The sequence below is a fragment of the Pseudophryne corroboree genome, chromosome 11 (genome assembly GCF_028390025.1).
Source record: "Pseudophryne corroboree isolate aPseCor3 chromosome 11, aPseCor3.hap2, whole genome shotgun sequence".
NCBI classification, from domain to species: domain Eukaryota; kingdom Metazoa; phylum Chordata; class Amphibia; order Anura; family Myobatrachidae; genus Pseudophryne; species Pseudophryne corroboree.
In genome coordinates, this window is record NC_086454.1 from 354,106,661 (window position 1) to 354,133,031 (window position 26,371).

A 26,371-nucleotide genomic window follows, 5' to 3' on the forward strand; every position below is an offset into this window, starting at 1 on the left:
ACACTAGGATCTGGGGCTGAAACATTACGTGGATGTAGTAAAACATTATCCGTAGAATGGGCAACAAGCAATGTAGGTCCGTATGGTGACACAAAATCAAAGCAGCAATTATCGCTGCGTAAAAAAATTCATGACCACCGTTATTCAAAAGCACATGAGGCAGCAGTTAAGATGTTACAGGAAAAAAACAATAATGTTTTACCACAGTTAGTTGCCCAACAATACAACGAACATATTCAAACAACTGTAAGAGTTTTCAGAACTGCTTACCATGTTGCTAAAAATAACCGTCCATTCACAGATCATCCACAGTTAATTGACCTACAGGAAGCCAATGGATGTGATCTAGGAAAAATATTGCAGAGCAACGTTGTATGCACAGATATAGTTACTCATATTTCATCAGAAATGAGAAAGCGACTCATTCAGAATATAGTAACCTTAAAACCAAAAGTCAGCATTCAAGTTGATGAAAGCACAAGTGTCTCTAAAAAAACCACACTGATCTTATATGTGCGAGCAATTATGGTGGCAATGGCAGGTGAAAGTTCTGAAGATTGCCAACCCACAACTTTTTTTCTTGATTTAGTTGAGCTTGAAAGTACAACAGCCCAGGGCATTTATGATTCCATACTAGCCACTCTGAGCAAACATGGCTTATCAAAAAGTCTTTTGTCAGAAATTCTAATTGGTTTTGGAAGTGACGGAGCAGCAGTAATGCTTGGTTCTAAGTCTGGAGTTGCCACAATTCTACGTAAGGAGTTTCCAAACCTCATCAGTTGGCACTGCCTAAACCACCGCCTAGAGCTAGCTGTTTCAGATACAGTGAAGGATCTCACAGAGATATTTCACTTTCAGTCTTTTGTAGATAGTCTGTATACACTATACAGCCGTTGTCCAAAGAATTTGAGAGAGTTACAGAAGTGTTCAGCAGAACTCCATGACATTGTTTTAAGTATAGGTCGTGTACTTGATACCAGATGGGTTGCCTCAAGTTTCAGAACAGTATATGCTATATGGCGTTCATATCCTGTGTTGTTCAAGCATTTTCAAGAACAGGTGCAATGCAAAAGTAAAGAAAGCACAACGTTTTACTCATTGAGTAGGCAATTGCAAAGTGAGGAGTTCCTTATGAATTTAGCCTTAATGTGTGATGCTCTGTCAGAACTTCATGACCTTTCATTAGCTTTACAAGACCGAAATATTCACTTAGTAAAAGCTCAAAGGCTATTAGTGAGGCAGGTTCATGTTTTTGAGTCACGCATTGACAATGTAACAGGAATGTTCTCAAATGAGGCTTCTGAATCTATCTCGACAGGACATTTCAAAGGAGTAGAACTTATTAAAAATTCGAAAGTAAAAACCATCAGACGTGGACAGTTTTATGCTAGCCTAAAATCTAATATTGAAAATCGCTGTCTGTCATCAGAAGACAAAAAGTTTTACGAAGTTGTTAAAGTTATTTACAAAGACTTCTGGCCTGATGTCTTGCCAATGGAGTTTGGTGAAAAAGAGTTGAAAACCTTATATGACCGTTTCCAAATTAATTTTGGAAAAACAAAGATGGCTTTCCGAGACTTCAAACACAACGGAGGCAAAAGTGTACCATCATATTTGTTGCCACTTCTCCACTGCATACAAACGGTGCCAGTTAGCAATGCAGAATGTGAAAGAGGTTTCAGTGTGATGAACATAATAGCTACCAAGATAAGGAGTTCTCTTTCCATTCCTCACCTAGCAGAACTTATGATGATTAGCATATGTGGTCCTCCACTTCACTTATGGAATCCAGTGCCTTATGTGAAATCTTGGTTAGCAAAAGGCAGACGAAGTGCTCTTCAAGATGTCTGCCTAACATGACGGAGAAAAGAGGATAGCTCCAGTTTCCAGCACTTGTGGCGTTTGTTATAGGTGAGTCAAACATTATTGCTAATTCTTGCTTTGTCCTAATCATTATATACATTGATCTCACTCACTAAAGTGCATCTTTTACATGCTATAGGGTCCCCTGAATGCGGTTGTTTCCATTAGGGTTAGGCAGTGTAATGACTGGACCAATAGCTGCCATACAGTATCTTCATATAGAATGGCTTGGTCTTCAGGTTGCTCAGTTTAAGAGAAGAGGCTAAGGCACCTTTCTTATACCATCCATATTTAAGGGGCATTTAATGAGGGGAATCAGATTAATATTTTAGGGTTCTGTGGGTAGATCTGATGCCATGGTTTTATTAATTTTCAAATAATATGTAATTGTATGACATGTACAATCCTCCCTAATGTTTACTCTCCTTTAGGAACAGGACAATGTTATAAAAGCACTGGGGCAGGCAAATCCCTGCAACCCGAATTGACACCTCATCTCCTACTTCCTCTGCGGGATGAACCTTCCAAAGACCACCACCTTGTTAGGACTCAGTCACCTGGGAATGGCAATGACCACCATCAAAAGACTTCGTCACCAGGGAATCACAGACTCAATGTGGTAAGCAGGGGTTAAAGTGGGCCGGAACGGGGCGGAACTGCGTTCCGGCACTTGCAATTGGAGGCGGAACGCAGTTCCGCCGCCGTCCCGCCCACTTTTTTCAAGTTGTTAGTTAGGATATCTACAGCACAGCACTATTGTCTGTCTGTACATGTACAGTCAATGAGTCAATGTTCTGCCGCGCCCCCAGCCCACACAGAGTGAGCAATGAACAGCATTGAAGTCACCGTAGTCACGGAAGCGATTCACTGACCCGGCGTCTAGCACCCGCCCCCTGTCACCGTCTTACTGGCTGACAACGTGCTCGACTCCGCCCCCTTCTCTCGCTGCTTACTGTGTTGCTGGAGGCGCTGATAGCACTGCAGCCATAAGCAGATCGCAGATGTATAGTCTGAGTCTCGGTCATAAGCACAGAGAGATGGGGGCGGAGTCGGTCACTTCGGCAGCCAGTAATGCGGATGGGGGGCGGAGTAATACGGAGGGGGGCAGAGTCGTGCACTTCGGCAGCCAGTAATGCGGATGGGGGGCGGAGTAATACGGAGGGGGGCAGAGTCGTGCACTTCGGCAGCCAGTAATGCGGATGGGGGGCGGAGTAATACGGAGGGGGGCAGAGTCGGGCACTTCGGCAGCCAGTAAGACGGGGGGCGGCCGCCTGGGTAATGAGGCTCAGGTCAGTGAATCGCATTCGTGATGGTGAGCACTGCAGCCCTGACAGAGTGACTGTGACTACTCAGCTCACTGTGTCAGGCTGACACAGCAGCTTAGCTGTATATAGTGTTTTAGAGTGTTTATCTTTGTGCAGGCTGTCAGGCTGAGACTGGCTTCTTCTCTACTGCTATGGCTGTGCTGTGTCACTGGACGTAGTGAGAAGGGGGGTGGGCAGTGCTAAAGATTAACCCGCCCATTTCTGGCGGCGGGAAAGAGTGATGTCGTCACATCACCTCCTCCTCACGTGTCCTTGTCTTCTGATGTGAGGCGGGAGAAAAGCCACCGCTCTGACAGAGTGCCCATGCGGATGCTGATAGAAGGGAGACTGACTGGGAGAGAGACTGGTAAAAGTTAAAACTGAGTAACTTTCTCCTTCCTAGCTATTTCAGCTATATCATGGAGTCCAAATATAAAAAAAATAGGAATGTGCTATAATAATTTATTATAACGTTCCCCTTCCCACCTCCACTGCATATTATTATACTAAATTACCCTGCTCTGCTTCCAGTGTATCTCCCCTCCACCTTATGCTGCCTCAGTCTACTCTGTCCCCTATGAGTATTATATTATTACATTGCTCTGCTGCTACCAGTGTACCCCCCCCCCCCCCCCCCCCCCCTTCTGTTGCCTCAGGCTGTCCCCTTATAAGTGAACTCCTTGTAACAGCTGCACTGCCTCTGTGTCCACTTGTATATAAGGGGAATTGTGGACAGACAGTACACTCTGTATCCAGTTAGTGAATGTGAACGTTCCAGACCTACTCCTTCCTTGCGATCACTGCAGTCAGTTTAGTTCCTGGTTTGACGTCACAAACACGCCCTGCGTTCGGCCAGACACTCCCCCGTTTCTCCAGCCGCTCCTGCGTTTTTCCCTGGCAAGCCTGCCTTTTTCAGCACACTCCCTGAAAACGCTGTGTTGCTGCCCAGAAACACCCACTTCCTGTCAATCATACACTTGAGCGACTGAAAAACATCGCTCGAGCTTGGGTAAAAATACAAACTTTTGTGTGAAAGTACTTAGCGCATGCGCGCTGCGTACCATGCGCATAAATGCCGATTTTTTTACCTAATCGATGCGCTGCGAAAAACGTCAACGAGCGATCAACTCGGAATGACCATCTTCGAGAGCTCACGGGGACATAAATGTTAAATGGCTCAAGGGAGGCCCATTTACCACTGTTTGCATTTTCAATGCAATCTGGGTGTGACAATAGCACCCAGGATCGCACTGTGGAATGCTATCACATCGGTCAAATGTATCATCCAATGCATACAGGGGGTCATTCTGAGTTGTTCACTCGCTAGCAGTTTTTAGCAGCTGTGCAAACGCTATGCCGCCGCCCTATGGGAGTGTATTTTAGCTTAGCAGAAGTGCGAATGAAAGGATCACAGAGCGGATACAAAATATTTTTGTGCAGGTTCAGAGTAGCTTCAGACCTACTCAGCGCTTGCAATCACTTCAGACTGTTCAGTTCCTGTTTTGATGTCACTAACACGCCCTGTGTTTTTCCTGGCACGCCCTGCATTTTTACGAACACTCCCTGAAAACGGTCAGTTGACACCCAGAAACGCCCTCTTCCTGTCAATCACTCTGCGGTCAGCAGTGCGACTGAAATGCTTCGCTAGACCTTGTGTGAAACTACATAGTTCATTGTAATAGTAAGATGCGCGTGTGCATTGCGCCGCATGCGCAAAAGTGCCGGTTTTTTGCCTGATCGCTGCGCAGCGAACCAAAGCAGCTAGCGATCAACTCTGATTGACCCCCACAGATACAGGGGCTCCGAAGGGAGCCAGCAATGTGCTGAGTGTGCTGCCGGGGTTACTGCATGTGTGGTAATCGGGGAATCCTGCTGGAACTACATGCCCTAAGTGTAGGCCATAAGCTACAATGGACTACCACAGTCTGAAGATTGTAGTAGCAGCAGAGATCAATAACAGGAATGCTTCTCATTCCTGTTATCTATACATCTGGCAGCATCGTATCTCCAATAGAAACCTATGGGGGATGCGGATGCCGGCAGGATATTAGATTGCAGCAGGGATCTGATATACCTGCTGCAATTCCTCTGTCTGACATACGGAGGATACTTAAAATTTACGGCTAATCCCCAAAAATGGGTGTTTTGGGGGGCTTAGCTGCAAATATTTTTTTAGATTGTAAGCTCATAAGAACAGGGCCTTCTCCCCTCATGTGCCTTTCCTTCTCTTCCATACACTACAGTATCTTTTACTCAGTACTGCCTTTGAGTGCACCAAACATCTGGTTTTCTGTATATACCTTGTAGTTTTCCTATATTGTCTCAAACTGAAAGTGCTTTTTTCTTGTTTTACTCATTTATGTACCCTGTAATGGGCGCTGCAGATCCCCTGTTGTGCCATATAAATAAAAGATAATAATAAAAATAAATATTGTTTGATAAATGGGGCTTTCTGGCACTGAGTGAAAGAAGCATTGGGCTGTCTGCTGGTAGAGAGGTCACAGGAACAGAGCATGTGGTAAATTTACTAAGATGGGAGTTCTATTTAAGATGGCATGTTGCCCATAGCAACCAATCAGATTTCAGATATTATCTTCTAGAAGGTGCTAGATAAATGAGAAGTAGAATCGGATTGGTTGCTATGAGCAACATCACATCTTAAATAGAACTTCCATCTTAGTAAATTTACCCGTGTGTGTGTGTGTGTGTGTGTGTGTGTGTGTGTGTGTGTGTGTGTGTGTGTGTGTGTGTGTGTGTGTGTGTGTGTAAGCTTAGGCTGCCTGCTGGTAGAGAGAGCTCTTGTCTCACCTCCATTTGTCTTGTTTAAGGCGCATGTGGGGTGAATTTTATACTAGCGTGGATAGTGTAAGGCAGGCATGTCCAAACTGCGGCCCTCCAGCTGTTAAGAAACTACACATCCCAGCATGCCCTGACACAGCTTTAGTATTCTCTGACAGCAAAACTGTGTCAGGGCATGCTGGGATATGTAGTTTCACAACAGCTGGAGAGCCGCAGTTTGGGCATGCCTGGTGTAAGGGATATGGAATTAATCTGCAATCACTGAAAAATCACTTTAGTAACATTTTTCTGTACTGCAAATTGCTGAAAAGGTTATTAATTTGCTTGATAAAAAACTTTCTAGTTGTCATTTTCCAACATTAAAAAATATATTTTTAATACCATTTTTAATACCATTTTAATAACCTCCAGTACTTTCTTTATGGCCACTAACATACTACCATATGGTCCTGCAACAGTATCTCAATTGCTTCTTCTTAGGGGTTCAGTATAATTTACCCACTTTCTCATACACTTCTATGTTGTGTATTGAAGAAAAGTCATGTGTACTCAGCCAGTGTCACAAAACATGTATTCTAATAGCTTGCAGTTTTTAGGTGCACGCATTTTTGCAATGTATTAAAAAATGCAGATTTGCTTTAGCAAATTTGCATTATTGACCACTTTCTATTTTTTTCATTTTATATCTGCTTTTTATATTTAACTATCACTGAATTGCAAATGCAATTTTCTCTATATTTTCTTGTGCTTATGGCTTAGTTTTTTCTATGAGCAAATTGTTTACTCTTGATTTATGTCACTCTTCGATATTTTTTTAAAATCTGTAATTATAGTGTACAAAGTGGTAATAAAACTGTATATTTATGGACCTCGAAGAAAGAGATAACAAAGGTAAGTTTTTCCATAAAAAACATCACACCAGGTGATCTCTGCTTCTCCATACAGTGGAACTGACTGCCCATTTGCCTGCCGTTGGATGGAAGCAGATCTTTGCGTCACCGTAGAGTGGAACTCGCTACCCATTTGCCTGCCGTTCACAGACTTAAGCACGGTAAGTCACTCCTAAAGATCCTTTTTTTGTTTTTTTTTAAATGTGTAATTAGTGTACAAGGTGGTAGTAAAAATGTCTATTCTTTTTCATAGGACCCGTGTACAGAAAGGACATCACACCTGCCGATCTTTGCATCTCCATACAGTGGAACTCGCTGCCCATTTGCCTGCCGTTGGATGGAAGCAGATCTTTGCGTCACCGTAGAGTAGAACTCGCTACCCATTTGCCTGCCGTTCACAAACTGAAGCACGGTAAATCACTCTCCTAAAGATCCTTTTTGTTTTTTGTTTTTTTTAAATGTGCAATTAGTGTACAAGGTGGTAGTAAAAATGTATATTCTTTTTCATATGACCCGTGTACAGAAAGGACATCACACCTGCCGATCTTTGCATCTCCATACAGTGGAACTCGCTGCCCATTTGCCTGCCGTTGGATGGAAGCAGATCTTTGCGTCACCGTAGAGTGGAACTCGCTACCCATTTGCCTGCCGTTCACAGACTGAAGCACGGTAAATCACTCTCCTAAAGATCCTTTTTGTTTTTTTTGTTTTTTTTAAATGTGCAATTAGTGTACAAGGTGGTAGTAAAAATGTCTATTCTTTTTCATAGGACCCGTGTACAGAAAGGACATCACACCTGCCGATCTTTGCATCTCCATACAGTGGAACTCGCTGCCCATTTGCCTGCCGTTGGATGGAAGCAGATCTTTGCGTCACCGTAGAGTGGAACTCGCTACCCATTTGCCTGCCGTTCACAGACTGAAGCACGGTAAATCACTCTCCTAAAGATCCTTTTTGTTTTTTGTTTTTTTTTAAATGTGCAATTAGTGTACAAGGTGGTAGTAAAAATGTCTATTCTTTTTCATAGGACCCGTGTACAGAAAGGACATCACACCTGCCGATCTTTGCATCTCCATACAGTGGAACTCGCTGCCCATTTGCCTGCCGTTGGATGGAAGCAGATCTTTGCGTCACCGTAGAGTGGAACTCGCTACCCATTTGCCTGCCGTTCACAGACTGAAGCACGGTAAATCACTCTCCTAAAGATCCTTTTTGTTTTTTGTTTTTTTTAAATGTGCAATTAGTGTACAAGGTGGTAGTAAAAATGTCTATTCTTTTTCATAGGACCCGTGTACAGAAAGGACATCACACCTGCCGATCTTTGCATCTCCATACAGTGGAACTCGCTGCCCATTTGCCTGCCGTTGGATGGAAGCAGATCTTTGCGTCACCGTAGAGTGGAACTCGCTACCCATTTGCCTGCCGTTCACAGACTGAAGCACGGTAAATCACTCTCCTAAAGATCCTTTTTGTTTTTTGTTTTTTTTAAATGTGCAATTAGTGTACAAGGTGGTAGTAAAAATGTCTATTCTTTTTCATAGGACCCGTGTACAGAAAGGACATCACACCTGCCGATCTTTGCATCTCCATACAGTGGAACTCGCTGCCCATTTGCTTGCCGTTTATGGATGGAAGCACAGTAAGTCACACTCCTGAAGAAATGTTTTTTTTTTTTTTTTTTTAAGTAATTGTAATATACAAAGTGGTAATAAAACTATATATTTTTGTCCCAGGCTAGGACCTGTGTACAATAAAGACAGTCTTTGGAATAATAAGTAATCGCAAGCTAATTCACAGATACATAATGAAAAGAAATTTGCTAAGTTATTTCAAGCCAAACAATAAGGAAGTCATCGAAATAGAAAGTGTTGAAATTAGTGACAGTGACGAGTCCCATCATGGTGCTTCAGAGGATGCGAGTGGGAGTACCATAGACCCAAGTGTTGAACAGATAAATGCAGATTGTGAACAGCGTAAGAAAAGAGTACGAGATGAAAATGGGAGTTCCATACCCGACTGCTGGACAGATGAACAGGCATCCCAGTTTAAAGATAAATATGCCTGGCTAAAAATATCCAAAGGAAAAATTGGGTGTGATATTTGTGCTAGAGTTCAGACACTAGGATCTGGGGCTGAAACATTACGTGGATGTAGTAAAACATTATCCGTAGAATGGGCAACAAGCAATGTAGGTCCGTATGGTGACACAAAATCAAAGCAGCAATTATCGCTGCGTACAAAAATTCATGACCACCGTTATTCAAAAGCACATGAGGCAGCAGTTAAGATGTTACAGGAAAAAAACAATAATGTTTTACCACAGTTAGTTGCCCAACAATACAACGAACATATTCAAACAACTGTAAGAGTTTTCAGAACTGCTTACCATGTTGCTAAAAATAACCGTCCATTCACAGATCATCCACAGTTAATTGACCTACAGGAAGCCAATGGATGTGATCTAGGAAAAATATTGCAGAGCAACGTTGTATGCACAGATATAGTTACTCATATTTCATCAGAAATGAGAAAGCGACTCATTCAGAATATAGTAACCTTAAAACCAAAAGTCAGCATTCAAGTTGATGAAAGCACAAGTGTCTCTAAAAAAAACACACTGATCTTATATGTGCGAGCAATTATGGTGGCAATGGCAGGTGAAAGTTCTGAAGATTGCCAACCCACAACTTTTTTTCTTGATTTAGTTGAGCTTGAAAGTACAACAGCCCAGGGCATTTATGATTCCATACTAGCCACTCTGAGCAAACATGGCTTATCAAAAAGTCTTTTGTCAGAAATTCTAATTGGTTTTGGAAGTGACGGAGCAGCAGTAATGCTTGGTTCTAAGTCTGGAGTTGCCACAATTCTACGTAAGGAGTTTCCAAACCTCATCAGTTGGCACTGCCTAAACCACCGCCTAGAGCTAGCTGTTTCAGATACAGTGAAGGATCTCACAGAGATATTTCACTTTCAGTCTTTTGTAGATAGTCTGTATACACTATACAGCCGTTGTCCAAAGAATTTGAGAGAGTTACAGAAGTGTTCAGCAGAACTCCATGACATTGTTTTAAGTATAGGTCGTGTACTTGATACCAGATGGGTTGCCTCAAGTTTCAGAACAGTATATGCTATATGGCGTTCATATCCTGTGTTGTTCAAGCATTTTCAAGAACAGGTGCAATGCAAAAGTAAAGAAAGCACAACGTTTTACTCATTGAGTAGGCAATTGCAAAGTGAGGAGTTCCTTATGAATTTAGCCTTAATGTGTGATGCTCTGTCAGAACTTCGTGACCTTTCATTAGCTTTACAAGACCGAAATATTCACTTAGTAAAAGCTCAAAGGCTATTAGTGAGGCAGGTTCATGTTTTTGAGTCACGCATTGACAATGTAACAGGAATGTTCTCAAATGAGGCTTCTGAATCTATCTCGACAGGACATTTCAAAGGAGTAGAACTTATTAAAAATTCGAAAGTAAAAACCATCAGACGTGGACAGTTTTATGCTAGCCTAAAATCTAATATTGAAAATCGCTGTCTGTCATCAGAAGACAAAAAGTTTTACGAAGTTGTTAAAGTTATTTACAAAGACTTCTGGCCTGATGTCTTGCCAATGGAGTTTGGTGAAAAAGAGTTGAAAACCTTATATGACCGTTTCCAAATTAATTTTGGAAAAACAAAGATGGCTTTCCGAGACTTCAAACACAACGGAGGCAAAAGTGTACCATCATATTTGTTGCCACTTCTCCACTGCATACAAACGGTGCCAGTTAGCAATGCAGAATGTGAAAGAGGTTTCAGTGTGATGAACATAATAGCTACCAAGATAAGGAGTTCTCTTTCCATTCCTCACCTAGCAGAACTTATGATGATTAGCATATGTGGTCCTCCACTTCACTTATGGAATCCAGTGCCTTATGTGAAATCTTGGTTAGCAAAAGGCAGACGAAGTGCTCTTCAAGATGTCTGCCTAACATGACGGAGAAAAGAGGATAGCTCCAGTTTCCAGCACTTGTGGCGTTTGTTATAGGTGAGTCAAACATTATTGCTAATTCTTGCTTTGTCCTAATCATTATATACATTGATCTCACTCACTAAAGTGCATCTTTTACATGCTATAGGGTCCCCTGAATGCGGTTGTTTCCATTAGGGTTAGGCAGTGTAATGACTGGACCAATAGCTGCCATACAGTATCTTCATATAGAATGGCTTGGTCTTCAGGTTGCTCAGTTTAAGAGAAGAGGCTAAGGCACCTTTCTTATACCATCCATATTTAAGGGGCATTTAATGAGGGGAATCAGATTAATATTTTAGGGTTCTGTGGGTAGATCTGATGCCATGGTTTTATTAATTTTCAAATAATATGTAATTGTATGACATGTACAATCCTCCCTAATGTTTACTCTCCTTTAGGAACAGGACAATGTTATAAAAGCACTGGGGCAGGCAAATCCCTGCAACCCGAATTGACACCTCATCTCCTACTTCCTCTGCGGGATGAACCTTCCAAAGACCACCACCTTGTTAGGACTCAGTCACCTGGGAATGGCAATGACCACCATCAAAAGACTTCGTCACCAGGGAATCACAGACTCAATGTGGTAAGCAGGGGTTAAAGTGTGCCGGAACGGGGCGGAACTGCGTTCCGGCACTTGCAATTGGAGGCGGAACGCAGTTCCGCCGCCGTCCCGCCCACTTTTTTCAAGTTGTTAGTTAGGATATCTACAGCACAGCACTATTGTCTGTCTGTACATGTACAGTCAATGAGTCAATGTTCTGCCGCGCCCCCAGCCCACACAGAGTGAGCAATGAACAGCATTGAAGTCACCGTAGTCACGGAAGCGATTCACTGACCCGGCGTCTAGCACCCGCCCCCTGTCACCGTCTTACTGGCTGACAACGTGCTCGACTCCGCCCCCTTCTCTCGCTGCTTACTGTGTTGCTGGAGGCGCTGATAGCACTGCAGCCATAAGCAGATCGCAGATGTATAGTCTGAGTCTCGGTCATAAGCACAGAGAGATGGGGGCGGAGTCGGTCACTTCGGCAGCCAGTAATGCGGATGGGGGGCGGAGTAATACGGAGGGGGGCAGAGTCGTGCACTTCGGCAGCCAGTAATGCGGATGGGGGGCGGAGTAATACGGAGGGGGGCAGAGTCGTGCACTTCGGCAGCCAGTAATGCGGATGGGGGGCGGAGTAATACGGAGGGGGGCAGAGTCGGGCACTTCGGCAGCCAGTAAGACGGGGGGCGGCCGCCTGGGTAATGAGGCTCAGGTCAGTGAATCGCATTCGTGATGGTGAGCACTGCAGCCCTGACAGAGTGACTGTGACTACTCAGCTCACTGTGTCAGGCTGACACAGCAGCTTAGCTGTATATAGTGTTTTAGAGTGTTTATCTTTGTGCAGGCTGTCAGGCTGAGACTGGCTTCTTCTCTACTGCTATGGCTGTGCTGTGTCACTGGACGTAGTGAGAGGGGGGTGGGCAGTGCTAAAGATTAACCCGCCCATTTCTGGCGGCGGGAAAGAGTGATGTCGTCACATCACCTCCTCCTCACGTGTCCTTGTCTTCTGCTGTGAGGCGGGAGAAAAGCCACCGCTCTGACAGAGTGCCCATGCGGATGCTGATAGAAGGGAGACTGACTGGGAGAGAGACTGGTAAAAGTTAAAACTGAGTAACTTTCTCCTTCCTAGCTATTTCAGCTATATCATGGAGTCCAAATATAAAAAAAATAGGAATGTGCTATAATAATTTATTATAACGTTCCCCTTCCCACCTCCACTGCATATTATTATACTAAATTACCCTGCTCTGCTTCCAGTGTATCTCCCCTCCACCTTATGCTGCCTCAGTCTACTCTGTCCCCTATGAGTATTATATTATTACATTGCTCTGCTGCTACCAGTGTACCCCCCCCCCCCCCCCCTTCTGTTGCCTCAGGCTGTCCCCTTATAAGTGAACTCCTTGTAACAGCTGCACTGCCTCTGTGTCCACTTGTATATAAGGGGAATTGTGGACAGACAGTACACTCTGTATCCAGTTAGTGAATGTGAACGTTCCAGACCTACTCCTTCCTTGCGATCACTGCAGTCAGTTTAGTTCCTGGTTTGACGTCACAAACACGCCCTGCGTTCGGCCAGACACTCCCCCGTTTCTCCAGCCGCTCCTGCGTTTTTCCCTGGCAAGCCTGCGTTTTTCAGCACACTCCCTGAAAACGCTGTGTTGCTGCCCAGAAACACCCACTTCCTGTCAATCATACACTTGAGCGACTGAAAAACATCGCTCGAGCTTGGGTAAAAATACAAACTTTTGTGTGAAAGTACTTAGCGCATGCGCGCTGCGTACCATGCGCATAAATGCCGATTTTTTTTACCTAATCGATGCGCTGCGAAAAACGTCAACGAGCGATCAACTCGGAATGACCACCTTCGAGAGCTCACGGGGACATAAATGTTAAATGGCTCAAGGGAGGCCCATTTACCACTGTTTGCATTTTCAATGCAATCTGGGTGTGACAATAGCACCCAGGATCGCACTGTGGAATGCTATCACATCGGTCAAATGTATCATCCAATGCATACAGGGGGTCATTCTGAGTTGTTCACTCGCTAGCAGTTTTTAGCAGCTGTGCAAACGCTATGCCGCCGCCCTATGGGAGTGTATTTTAGCTTAGCAGAAGTGCGAATGAAAGGATCACAGAGCGGATACAAAATATTTTTGTGCAGGTTCAGAGTAGCTTCAGACCTACTCAGCGCTTGCAATCACTTCAGACTGTTCAGTTCCTGTTTTGATGTCACTAACACGCCCTGTGTTTTTCCTGGCACGCCCTGCATTTTTACGAACACTCCCTGAAAACGGTCAGTTGACACCCAGAAACGCCCTCTTCCTGTCAATCACTCTGCGGTCAGCAGTGCGACTGAAATGCTTCGCTAGACCTTGTGTGAAACTACATAGTTCGTTGTAATAGTAAGATGCGCGTGTGCATTGCGCCGCATGCGCAAAAGTGCCGTTTTTTTGCCTGATCGCTGCGCAGCGAACCAAAGCAGCTAGCGATCAACTCTGATTGACCCCCACAGATACAGGGGCTCCGAAGGGAGCCAGCAATGTGCTGAGTGTGCTGCCGGGGTTACTGCATGTGTGGTAATCGGGGAATCCTGCTGGAACTACATGCCCTAAGTGTAGGCCATAAGCTACAATGGACTACCACAGTCTGAAGATTGTAGTAGCAGCAGAGATCAATAACAGGAATGCTTCTCATTCCTGTTATCTATACATCTGGCAGCATCGTATCTCCAATAGAAACCTATGGGGGATGCGGATGCCGGCAGGAAATTAGATTGCAGCAGGGATCTGATATACCTGCTGCAATTCCTCTGTCTGACATACGGAGGATACTTAAAATTTACGGCTAATCCCCAAAAATGGGTGTTTTGGGGGGCTTAGCTGCAAATATTTTTTAGATTGTAAGCTCATAAGAACAGGGCCTTCTCCCCTCATGTGCCTTTCCTTCTCTTCCATACACTACAGTATCTTTTACTCAGTACTGCCTTTGAGTGCACCAAACATCTGGTTTTCTGTATATACCTTGTAGTTTTCCTATATTGTCTCAAACTGAAAGTGCTTTTTTCTTGTTTTACTCATTTATGTACCCTGTAATGGGCGCTGCAGATCCCCTGTTGTGCCATATAAATAAAAGATAATAATAAAAATAAATATTGTTTGATAAATGGGGCTTTCTGGCACTGAGTGAAAGAAGCATTGGGCTGTCTGCTGGTAGAGAGGTCACAGGAACAGAGCATGTGGTAAATTTACTAAGATGGGAGTTCTATTTAAGATGGCATGATGCCCATAGCAACCAATCAGATTTCAGATATTATCTTCTAGAAGGTGCTAGATAAATGAGAAGTAGAATCGGATTGGTTGCTATGAGCAACATCACATCTTAAATAGAACTTCCATCTTAGTAAATTTACCTGTGTGTGTGTGTGTGTGTGTGTGTGTGTGTGTGTGTGTGTGTGTGTGTGTGTGTGTGTGTGTGTAAGCTTAGGCTGCCTGCTGGTAGAGAGAGCTCTTGTCTCACCTCCATTTGTCTTGTTTAAGGCGCATGTGGGGTGAATTTTATACTAGCGTGGATAGTGTAAGGCAGGCATGTCCAAACTGCGGCCCTCCAGCTGTTAAGAAACTACACATCCCAGCATGCCCTGACACAGCTTTAGTATTCTCTGACAGCAAAACTGTGTCAGGGCATGCTGGGATATGTAGTTTCACAACAGCTGGAGAGCCGCAGTTTGGGCATGCCTGGTGTAAGGGATATGGAATTAATCTGCAATCACTGAAAAATCACTTTAGTAACATTTTTCTGTACTGCAAATTGCTGAAAAGGTTATTAATTTGCTTGATAAAAAACTTTCTAGTTGTCATTTTCCAACATTAAAAAATATATTTTTAATACCATTTTTAATACCATTTTAATAACCTCCAGTACTTTCTTTATGGCCACTAACATACTACCATATGGTCCTGCAACAGTATCTCAATTGCTTCTTCTTAGGGGTTCAGTATAATTTACCCACTTTCTCATACACTTCTATGTCGTGTATTGAAGAAAAGTCATGTGTACTCAGCCAGTGTCACAAAACATGTATTCTAATAGCTTGCAGTTTTTAGGTGCACGCATTTTTACAATGTATTAAAAAATGCAGATTTGCTTTAGCAAATTTGCATTATTGACCACTTTCTATTTTTTCATTTTATATCTGCTTTTTATATTTAACTATCACTGAATTGCAAATGCAATTTTCTCTATATTTTCTTGTGCTTATGGCTTAGTTTTTTCTATGAGCAAATTGTTTACTCTTGATTTATGTCACTCTTCGATATTTTTTTTAAATCTGTAATTATAGTGTACAAAGTGGTAATAAAACTGTATATTTATGGACCTCGAAGAAAGAGATAACAAAGGTAAGTTTTTCCATAAAAAACATCACACCAGGTGATCTCTGCTTCTCCATACAGTGGAACTGACTGCCCATTTGCCTGCCGTTGGATGGAAGCAGATCTTTGCGTCACCGTAGAGTGGAACTCGCTACCCATTTGCCTGCCGTTCACAGACTTAAGCACGGTAAGTCACTCCTAAAGATCCTTTTTTTGTTTTTTTTTTAAATGTGTAATTAGTGTACAAGGTGGTAGTAAAAATGTCTATTCTTTTTCATAGGACCCGTGTACAGAAAGGACATCACACCTGCCGATCTTTGCATCTCCATACAGTGGAACTCGCTGCCCATTTGCCTGCCGTTGGATGGAAGCAGATCTTTGCGTCACCGTAGAGTAGAACTCGCTACCCATTTGCCTGCCGTTCACAAACTGAAGCACGGTAAATCACTCTCCTAAAGATCCTTTTTGTTTTTTGTTTTTTTTAAATGTGCAATTAGTGTACAAGGTGGTAGTAAAAATGTCTATTCTTTTTCATAGGACCCGTGTACAGAAAGGACATCACACCTGCCGATCTTTGCATCTCCATACAGTGGAACTCGCTGCCCATTTGCCTGCCGTTGGATGGAAGCAGATCTTTGCGTCACCGTAGAGTGGAACTCGCTACCCATTTGCCTGCCGTTCACAGACTGAAGCACGGTAAATCACTCTCCTAAAGATCCTTTTTGTTTTTTGTTTTTTTTTAAATGTGCAATTAGTGTACAAGGTGGTAGTAAAAATGTCTATTCTTTTTCATAGGACCCGTGTACAGAAAGGACATCACACCTGCCGATCTTTGCATCTCCATACAGTGGAACTCGCTGCCCATTTGCCTGCCGTTGGATGGAAGCAGATCTTTGCGTCACCGTAGAGTGGAACTCGCTACCCATTTGCCTGCCGTTCACAGACTGAAGCACGGTAAATCACTCTCCTAAAGATCCTTTTTGTTTTTTGTTTTTTTTTAAATGTGCAATTAGTGTACAAGGTGGTAGTAAAAATGTCTATTCTTTTTCATAGGACCCGTGTACAGAAAGGACATCACACCTGCCGATCTTTGCATCTCCATACAGTGGAACTCGCTGCCCATTTGCCTGCCGTTGGATGGAAGCAGATCTTTGCGTCACCGTAGAGTGGAACTCGCTACCCATTTGCCTGCCGTTCACAGACTGAAGCACGGTAAATCACTCTCCTAAAGATCCTTTTTGTTTTTTGTTTTTTTTAAATGTGCAATTCGTGTACAAGGTGGTAGTAAAAATGTCTATTCTTTTTCATAGGACCCGTGTACAGAAAGGACATCACACCTGCCGATCTTTGCATCTCCATACAGTGGAACTCGCTGCCCATTTGCTTGCCGTTTATGGATGGAAGCACAGTAAGTCACACTCCTGAAGAAATGTTTTTTTTTTTTTTTTAAGTAATTGTAATATACAAAGTGGTAATAAAACTATATATTTTTGTCCCAGGCTAGGACCTGTGTACAATAAAGACAGTCTTTGGAATAATAAGTAATCGCAAGCTAATTCACAGATACATAATGAAAAGAAATTTGCTAAGTTATTTCAAGCCAAAAAATAAGGAAGTCATCGAAATAGAAAGTGTTGAAATTAGTGACAGTGACGAGTCCCATCATGGTGCTTCAGAGGATGCGAGTGGGAGTACCATAGACCCAAGTGTTGAACAGATAAATGCAGATTGTGAACAGCGTAAGAAAAGAGTACGAGATGAAAATGAGAGTTCCATACCCGACTGCTGGACAGATGAACAGGCATCCCAGTTTAAAGATAAATATGCCTGGCTAAAAATATCCAAAGGAAAAATTGGGTGTGATATTTGTGCTAGAGTTCAGACACTAGGATCTGGGGCTGAAACATTACGTGGATGTAGTAAAACATTATCCGTAGAATGGGCAACAAGCAATGTAGGTCCGTATGGTGACACAAAATCAAAGCAGCAATTATCGCTGCGTAAAAAAATTCATGACCACCGTTATTCAAAAGCACATGAGGCAGCAGTTAAGATGTTACAGGAAAAAAACAATAATGTTTTACCACAGTTAGTTGCCCAACAATACAACGAACATATTCAAACAACTGTAAGAGTTTTCAGAACTGCTTACCATGTTGCTAAAAATAACCGTCCATTCACAGATCATCCACAGTTAATTGACCTACAGGAAGCCAATGGATGTGATCTAGGAAAAATATTGCAGAGCAACGTTGTATGCACAGATATAGTTACTCATATTTCATCAGAAATGAGAAAGCGACTCATTCAGAATATAGTAACCTTAAAACCAAAAGTCAGCATTCAAGTTGATGAAAGCACAAGTGTCTCTAAAAAAACCACACTGATCTTATATGTGCGAGCAATTATGGTGGCAATGGCAGGTGAAAGTTCTGAAGATTGCCAACCCACAACTTTTTTTCTTGATTTAGTTGAGCTTGAAAGTACAACAGCCCAGGGCATTTATGATTCCATACTAGCCACTCTGAGCAAACATGGCTTATCAAAAAGTCTTTTGTCAGAAATTCTAATTGGTTTTGGAAGTGACGGAGCAGCAGTAATGCTTGGTTCTAAGTCTGGAGTTGCCACAATTCTACGTAAGGAGTTTCCAAACCTCATCAGTTGGCGCTGCCTAAACCACCGCCTAGAGCTAGCTGTTTCAGATACAGTGAAGGATCTCACAGAGATATTTCACTTTCAGTCTTTTGTAGATAGTCTGTATACACTATACAGCCGTTGTCCAAAGAATTTGAGAGAGTTACAGAAGTGTTCAGCAGAACTCCATGACATTGTTTTAAGTGTAGGTCGTGTACTTGATACCAGATGGGTTGCCTCAAGTTTCAGAACAGTATATGCTATATGGCGTTCATATCCTGTGTTGTTCAAGCATTTTCAAGAACAGGTGCAATGCAAAAGTAAAGAAAGCACAAAGTTTTACTCATTGAGTAGGCAATTGCAAAGTGAGGAGTTCCTTATGAATTTAGCCTTAATGTGTGATGCTCTGTCAGAACTTCGTGACCTTTCATTAGCTTTACAAGACCGAAATATTCACTTAGTAAAAGCTCAAAGGCTATTAGTGAGGCAGGTTCATGTTTTTGAGTCACGCATTGACAATGTAACAGGAATGTTCTCAAATGAGGCTTCTGAATCTATCTCGACAGGACATTTCAAAGGAGTAGAACTTATTAAAAATTCGAAAGTAAAAACCATCAGACGTGGACAGTTTTATGCTAGCCTAAAATTTAATATTGAAAATCGCTGTCTGTCATCAGAAGACAAAAAGTTTTACGAAGTTGTTAAAGTTATTTACAAAGACTTCTGGCCTGATGTCTTGCCAATGGAGTTTGGTGAAAAAGAGTTGAAAACCTTATGTGACCGTTTCCAAATTAATTTTGGAAAAACAAAGATGGCTTTCCGAGACTTCAAACACAACGGAGGCAAAAGTGTACCATCATATTTGTTGCCACTTCTCCACTGCATACAAACGGTGCCAGTTAGCAATGCAGAATGTGAAAGAGGTTTCAGTGTGATGAACATAATAGCTACCAAGATAAGGAGTTCTCTTTCCATTCCTCACCTAGCAGAACTTATGATGATTAGCATATGTGGTCCTCCACTTCACTTATGGAATCCAGTGCCTTATGTGAAATCTTGGTTAGCAAAAGGCAGACGAAGTGCTCTTCAAGATGTCTGCCTAACACGACGGAGAAAAGAGGATAGCTCCAGTTTCCAGCACTTGTGGCGTTTGTTATAGGCGAGTCAAACATTATTGCTAATTCTTGCTTTGTCCTAATCATTATATACATTGATCTCACTCACTAAAGTGCATCTTTTACATGCTATAGGGTCCCCTGAATGCGGTTGTTTCCATTAGGGTTAGGCAGTGTAATGACTGGACCAATAGCTGCCATACAGTATCTTCATATAGAATGGCTTGGTCTTCAGGTTGCTCAGTTTAAGAGAAGAGGCTAAGGCACCTTTCTTATACCATCCATATTTAAGGGGCATTTAATGAGGGGAATCAGATTAATATTTTAGGGTTCTGTGGGTAGATCTGATGCCATGGTTTTATTAATTTTCAAATAATATGTAATTGTATGACATGTACAATCCTCCCTAATGTTTACTCTCCTTTAGGAACAGGACAATGTTATAAAAGCACTGGGGCAGGCAAATCCCTGCAACCCGAATTGACCCCTCATCTCCTACTTCCTCTGCGGGATGAACCTTCCAAAGACCACCACCTTGTTAGGATTCAGTCACCTGGGAATGGCAATGACCACCATCAAAAGACTTCGTCACCAGGGAATCACAGACTCAATGTGGTAAGTATCACTAGTGGTGTTCTGTGTGTAACTTCCCCCACCAAGCTTTAAAAGTTTATATAAAACACACTATTCTCTTCATGTTCAGCTCCATCCACAGTGCCAACATAACAGCCTGACCACTCATCTCCTACTTCCTCTGTGGGGTGAACTTTCCAAAGACGACCACTGTATTAAGACTCCGTCACCTGGCAATGGCAACGACCACCATCAAAAGACTTCGTCTCCAGGGAATCAAAGACTCAATGTGGTAAGTATCACTAGTGGTGTTCTGTGTGTAACTTCCTTTAAAAGTTTTTCTAAAATACCATATTCTCCATTTTCAGCTCATAAGGTTTTGAAACTCCTTACGTAGAATTGTGGAAAATCCAGACTTAACAAATTGACCCCTCATCTCCTACTTCCTCTGCGGGATGAACCTTCCAAAGACCACCACCTTGTTAGGATTCAGTCACCTGGGAATGGCAATGACCACCATCAAAAGACTTCGTCACCAGGGAATCACAGACTCAATGTGGTAAGTATCACTAGTGGTGTTCTGTGTGTAACTTCCCCCACCAAGCCTTAAAAGTTTATATAAAACACAGTATTCTCTTCATGTTCAGCTCCATCCACAGTGCCAACATAACAGCCTGACCACTCATCCCCTACTTCCTCTGCGGGGTGAACTTTCCAAAGACGACCACTGTATTAAGACTCCATCACCTGGCAATGGCAACGACCACCATCAAAAGATTTTGTCAACTGGCAATGGCAACGACCACCATAAGAGGACTCTGTCACCTGGTAATTAGACTAATTGTGATTTGCATTAAACCTTTATTTTATATCATTACATTAAAAATACACTAACACCAGAATGTGACCTATTAAAAGTTCATAAGATCCTGTTTAGCACAGGATCAAATGTACTGATGAGAAAAATGTTCTAGTAACGCTGCAATGGGTGTGTTTGTAAATACAAATTTTGTGAAATTACAATGATTTTCTATATTATATCTTTTAAGGATAAAAAAAATCTTGTGATTTGTAAAATTAAAAAATAAAAGAACAGCTGATTAACATATACTGTATGGCTTTATAATTTAAAGTCCAACATCAAATGCAAAAACAATGGATATACTTGAAGGGGAGGGGCAGGGGTGTGTGGCATCTGACAGGTGGGAGGAGTTGGGGGTGTGGTATCTGCCAGGTGGGAGGGGTCGGGGGTGTGGCAACCAAGGATAGGACAAGGGGGGTGAGTTCCACCACCTCTCTAGGACCACTTTAAGCACTGGTAATACTGCAATATAGTAGGAGTGGGCTAAGAAGGCTGTTCTAGGATGCCATGTGGAAACATATCCCATGTAAAGGACGGTATAGAACACCTTCCAAAGCAGATACAAATAAGTATTACATTTATATTCAATTTAAACTGCTTTTATTGAGCGTACTTACTAACACTGGTGCTTATACAATGAATATGTATACTAATTATAACGGCTGACTGAGTTGGAAGGAACACCGTTGTTTCAGTTGTTGACTTTATAGCAGCCAGGTTGGCACAGTGGCGGCGATGCGAGGGTGGGGGGCGGCACAAGAGGCTGTGGGTGGGGGCGTGACTGCGCATTCTTGTCACCATAGCCACGTCCCCGCTATACAATGCTGAGATTACCGGCATTGCATAGCATGGGGCTTGGCTACGATGAGAGCAAATCGCGTCATCGGCCAATTGGTTCGTCCACTTTAATCTGTTAGTGGACAGCGGAGTGCGGGTGGCTTCGGGAGACTTGCCCACTTTCCCTGGAGAGGGGGGAGGGGACCCTTAGTAACACCATGCTGCACTGTTCTGAGGTATGCTATAAGGATTTGCGGAGGCTGATGAGCCTGGACAGAAGTCACTCTCCTTGCCCTTGGTGGAACCCTGGCTGCAGTGAAGAATCCAAAGAATCGGGAGATTTGCTTTATAATGCAGGGTAGCAGGAGATATGAGATTCAAACTGGAGTCTCTCGCAGGATCCTGGAGGATAGGTAACTATACATTAGATTCTGTGCCTCAGGCAGGGGCGTTTTAAGAGAGGAGGTGACCTGTGTGCAGCCTCCGTTGTGGGCCTCCTCTTCTCCGGCAGCTAGTAGACTCTTGCATAATGCCAGATTCTACTGCGCATGCGCAAGTCTCCAGGAACATGGCGTCCGCGCCTTGTTCCCGGGGACATCACCAGTGCGAATGTGCAAATCACTCGGAAATGGCCGAGGGGTAAAAATACTATATGGGTGCAGTGTGTGCGGTGTAGGCCCCCCAGGCCCGCCATCAGGGGGTTGCTGCAGGCAAAGCTGGCCCGAGCCTGGCCTCTCTAATAGAGAGGGGAGGGCCCAGGCCGCTCATGCCGCTGCCTACCGCCGTACGTCCTCCTGCCGCCGCCACTGCCATTGTTAGCCCGCAGGCTAATGAAAATGTCCCTCTCAAAATGGCCACCGCCTCAGAGGAGACAGTAATTAAAGATACTAGAGAAGGCTCTAGTATCTTTAATAACTGTCTCCTCCGAGGCGGCGGCCATTTTGGAAAGGACATTTTCATAAATTTTACTTGAAGCATGCTGCCAAACAGTCTGCAGCAGCGTCAGGGGGGGAGGGAGGGAGGCGAGCAGAACCCCTGACAAGCAATACCCCAATGAGCAAGTACTGGGGCATTACTGTGTGGGGCATAATATGGTGCTGGGGGCAAAACTGTGTGGACATTTTTTATTTTTTTTTAATTTTTTTGGGGGGGGGCGCTGCTTATTTTGCCAGGCCCCATAATTTCTGATGGCAGCCCTGCCCCCCCCTGTCCTAGGGGCCCGTGTGTACCGCACACACTGCCCCCATTATAGAAATGACTATGGCCTCAGGTAATCCAGTGTCAATGTTTAATGGCTCCGATGTTCCCTATACATCGTCCTGTCCCATTTACAGGAAAAGGTTTTTCTTTTTCATCCACTAGGGGTCACTGGAGTACTCTTGGGATATGGACGGCTTCCGTAGGAAACAGCACTGAATATTTAAATTTAGAACACTCCACCCAGGGCCGAAACTAGGGGGGGGGCTAGGGGGGCAGGCGACCTGGGCGCCGGATTGGAGGGGGCGCCGAGACCCCCTAACACCCTCTCCCTATTCTTTGTACTTTGAAACCCCGTTCTCCCTCCTCCCGCGTGCCCAGCTCGGGGGGCGGGGTTTCGCGGAATGACGCGATTGCAGGTGCAATGCAAAAGTAAAGAAAGCACAAAGTTTTACTCATTGAGTAGGCAATTGCAAAGTGAGGAGTTCCTTATGAATTTAGCCTTAATGTGTGATGCTCTGTCAGAACTTCGTGACCTTTCATTAGCTTTACAAGACCGAAATATTCACTTAGTAAAAGCTCAAAGGCTATTAGTGAGGCAGGTTCATGTTTTTGAGTCACGCATTGACAATGTAACAGGAATGTTCTCAAATGAGGCTTCTGAATCTATCTCGACAGGACATTTCAAAGGAGTAGAACTTATTAAAAATTCGAAAGTAAAAACCATCAGACGTGGACAGTTTTATGCTAGCCTAAAATTTAATATTGAAAATCGCTGTCTGTCATCAGAAGACAAAAAGTTTTACGAAGTTGTTAAAGTTATTTACAAAGACTTCTGGCCTGATGTCTTGCCAATGGAGTTTGGTGAAAAAGAGTTGAAAACCTTATGTGACCGTTTCCAAATTAATTTTGGAAAAACAAAGATGGCTTTCCGAGACTTCAAACACAACGGAGGCAAAAGTGTACCATCATATTTGTTGCCACTTCTCCACTGCATACAAACGGTGCCAGTTAGCAATGCAGAATGTGAAAGAGGTTTCAGTGTGATGAACATAATAGCTACCAAGATAAGGAGTTCTCTTTCCATTCCTCACCTAGCAGAACTTATGATGATTAGCATATGTGGTCCTCCACTTCACTTATGGAATCCAGTGCCTTATGTGAAATCTTGGTTAGCAAAAGGCAGACGAAGTGCTCTTCAAGATGTCTGCCTAACACGACGGAGAAAAGAGGATAGCTCCAGTTTCCAGCACTTGTGGCGTTTGTTATAGGCGAGTCAAACATTATTGCTAATTCTTGCTTTGTCCTAATCATTATATACATTGATCTCACTCACTAAAGTGCATCTTTTACATGCTATAGGGTCCCCTGAATGCGGTTGTTTCCATTAGGGTTAGGCAGTGTAATGACTGGACCAATAGCTGCCATACAGTATCTTCATATAGAATGGCTTGGTCTTCAGGTTGCTCAGTTTAAGAGAAGAGGCTAAGGCACCTTTCTTATACCATCCATATTTAAGGGGCATTTAATGAGGGGAATCAGATTAATATTTTAGGGTTCTGTGGGTAGATCTGATGCCATGGTTTTATTAATTTTCAAATAATATGTAATTGTATGACATGTACAATCCTCCCTAATGTTTACTCTCCTTTAGGAACAGGACAATGTTATAAAAGCACTGGGGCAGGCAAATCCCTGCAACCCGAATTGACCCCTCATCTCCTACTTCCTCTGCGGGATGAACCTTCCAAAGACCACCACCTTGTTAGGATTCAGTCACCTGGGAATGGCAATGACCACCATCAAAAGACTTCGTCACCAGGGAATCACAGACTCAATGTGGTAAGTATCACTAGTGGTGTTCTGTGTGTAACTTCCCCCACCAAGCTTTAAAAGTTTATATAAAACACACTATTCTCTTCATGTTCAGCTCCATCCACAGTGCCAACATAACAGCCTGACCACTCATCTCCTACTTCCTCTGTGGGGTGAACTTTCCAAAGACGACCACTGTATTAAGACTCCGTCACCTGGCAATGGCAACGACCACCATCAAAAGACTTCGTCTCCAGGGAATCAAAGACTCAATGTGGTAAGTATCACTAGTGGTGTTCTGTGTGTAACTTCCTTTAAAAGTTTTTCTAAAATACCATATTCTCCATTTTCAGCTCATAAGGTTTTGAAACTCCTTACGTAGAATTGTGGAAAATCCAGACTTAACAAATTGACCCCTCATCTCCTACTTCCTCTGCGGGATGAACCTTCCAAAGACCACCACCTTGTTAGGATTCAGTCACCTGGGAATGGCAATGACCACCATCAAAAGACTTCGTCACCAGGGAATCACAGACTCAATGTGGTAAGTATCACTAGTGGTGTTCTGTGTGTAACTTCCCCCACCAAGCCTTAAAAGTTTATATAAAACACAGTATTCTCTTCATGTTCAGCTCCATCCACAGTGCCAACATAACAGCCTGACCACTCATCCCCTACTTCCTCTGCGGGGAGAACTTTCCAAAGACGACCACTGTATTAAGACTCCATCACCTGGCAATGGCAACGACCACCATCAAAAGATTTTGTCAACTGGCAATGGCAACGACCACCATAAGAGGACTCTGTCACCTGGTAATTAGACTAATTGTGATTTGCATTAAACCTTTATTTTATATCATTACATTAAAAATACACTAACACCAGAATGTGACCTATTAAAAGTTCATAAGATCCTGTTTAGCACAGGATCAAATGTACTGATGAGAAAAATGTTCTAGTAACGCTGCAATGGGTGTGTTTGTAAATACAAATTTTGTGAAATTACAATGATTTTCTATATTATATCTTTTAAGGATAAAAAAAATCTTGTGATTTGTAAAATTAAAAAATAAAAGAACAGCTGATTAACATATACTGTATGGCTTTATAATTTAAAGTCCAACATCAAATGCAAAAACAATGGATATACTTGAAGGGGAGGGGCAGGGGTGTGTGGCATCTGACAGGTGGGAGGAGTTGGGGGTGTGGTATCTGCCAGGTGGGAGGGGTCGGGGGTGTGGCAACCAAGGATAGGACAAGGGGGGTGAGTTCCACCACCTCTCTAGGACCACTTTAAGCACTGGTAATACTGCAATATAGTAGGAGTGGGCTAAGAAGGCTGTTCTAGGATGCCATGTGGAAACATATCCCATGTAAAGGACGGTATAGAACACCTTCCAAAGCAGATACAAATAAGTATTACATTTATATTCAATTTAAACTGCTTTTATTGAGCGTACTTACTAACACTGGTGCTTATACAATGAATATGTATACTAATTATAACGGCTGACTGAGTTGGAAGGAACACCGTTGTTTCAGTTGTTGACTTTATAGCAGCCAGGTTGGCACAGTGGCGGCGATGCGAGGGTGGGGGGCGGCACAAGAGGCTGTGG

The 26,371-nt window shown here is 43.1% G+C and overlaps 1 protein-coding gene and 2 long non-coding RNA genes across 3 annotated transcripts; all 3 read left to right on the forward strand.

Moving 5' to 3' along the window:
* Positions 1 to 6,829: 6,829 nt before the first annotated feature.
* Positions 6,830 to 11,448, forward strand: LOC134968796 (E3 SUMO-protein ligase KIAA1586-like). Its single transcript, XM_063944279.1, has 8 exons — positions 6,830 to 6,857; positions 7,110 to 7,268; positions 7,626 to 7,784; positions 7,884 to 8,042; positions 8,141 to 8,299; positions 8,398 to 8,495; positions 8,595 to 10,883; positions 11,267 to 11,448. The coding sequence occupies exons 1-7, from the start codon at positions 6,830 to 6,832 to the stop codon at positions 10,830 to 10,832; spliced, it is 3,000 nt and encodes a 999-aa protein (XP_063800349.1). The 3' UTR covers positions 10,833 to 10,883; positions 11,267 to 11,448.
* Positions 11,449 to 20,239: 8,791 nt separating this feature from the next.
* On the forward strand, positions 20,240 to 21,196 carry LOC134970268 (uncharacterized). Its single transcript, XR_010189748.1, has 3 exons — positions 20,240 to 20,396; positions 20,473 to 20,663; positions 20,752 to 21,196. It is a non-coding gene; the product is annotated as an uncharacterized LOC134970268 (long non-coding RNA).
* Positions 21,197 to 24,875: 3,679 nt separating this feature from the next.
* Positions 24,876 to 25,832, forward strand: LOC134970269 (uncharacterized). The gene is made up of 3 exons (XR_010189749.1): positions 24,876 to 25,032; positions 25,109 to 25,299; positions 25,388 to 25,832. It is a non-coding gene; the product is annotated as an uncharacterized LOC134970269 (long non-coding RNA).
* The last annotated feature ends 539 nt before the right edge of the window (positions 25,833 to 26,371 follow it).

Coding starts and splice junctions, on each gene's coding strand:
- LOC134968796 (XM_063944279.1), top strand. CDS start 6,830: ATGGACCTCGAAGAAAGAGATAACAAAG. Junction 7,785..7,883: donor CGTTCACAGACTGAAGCACG/GTAAATCACTCT, acceptor TCTTTTTCATAG/GACCCGTGTACAGAAAGGAC. Junction 8,496..8,594: donor CGTTTATGGATGGAAGCACA/GTAAGTCACACT, acceptor GTCCCAGGCTAG/GACCTGTGTACAATAAAGAC.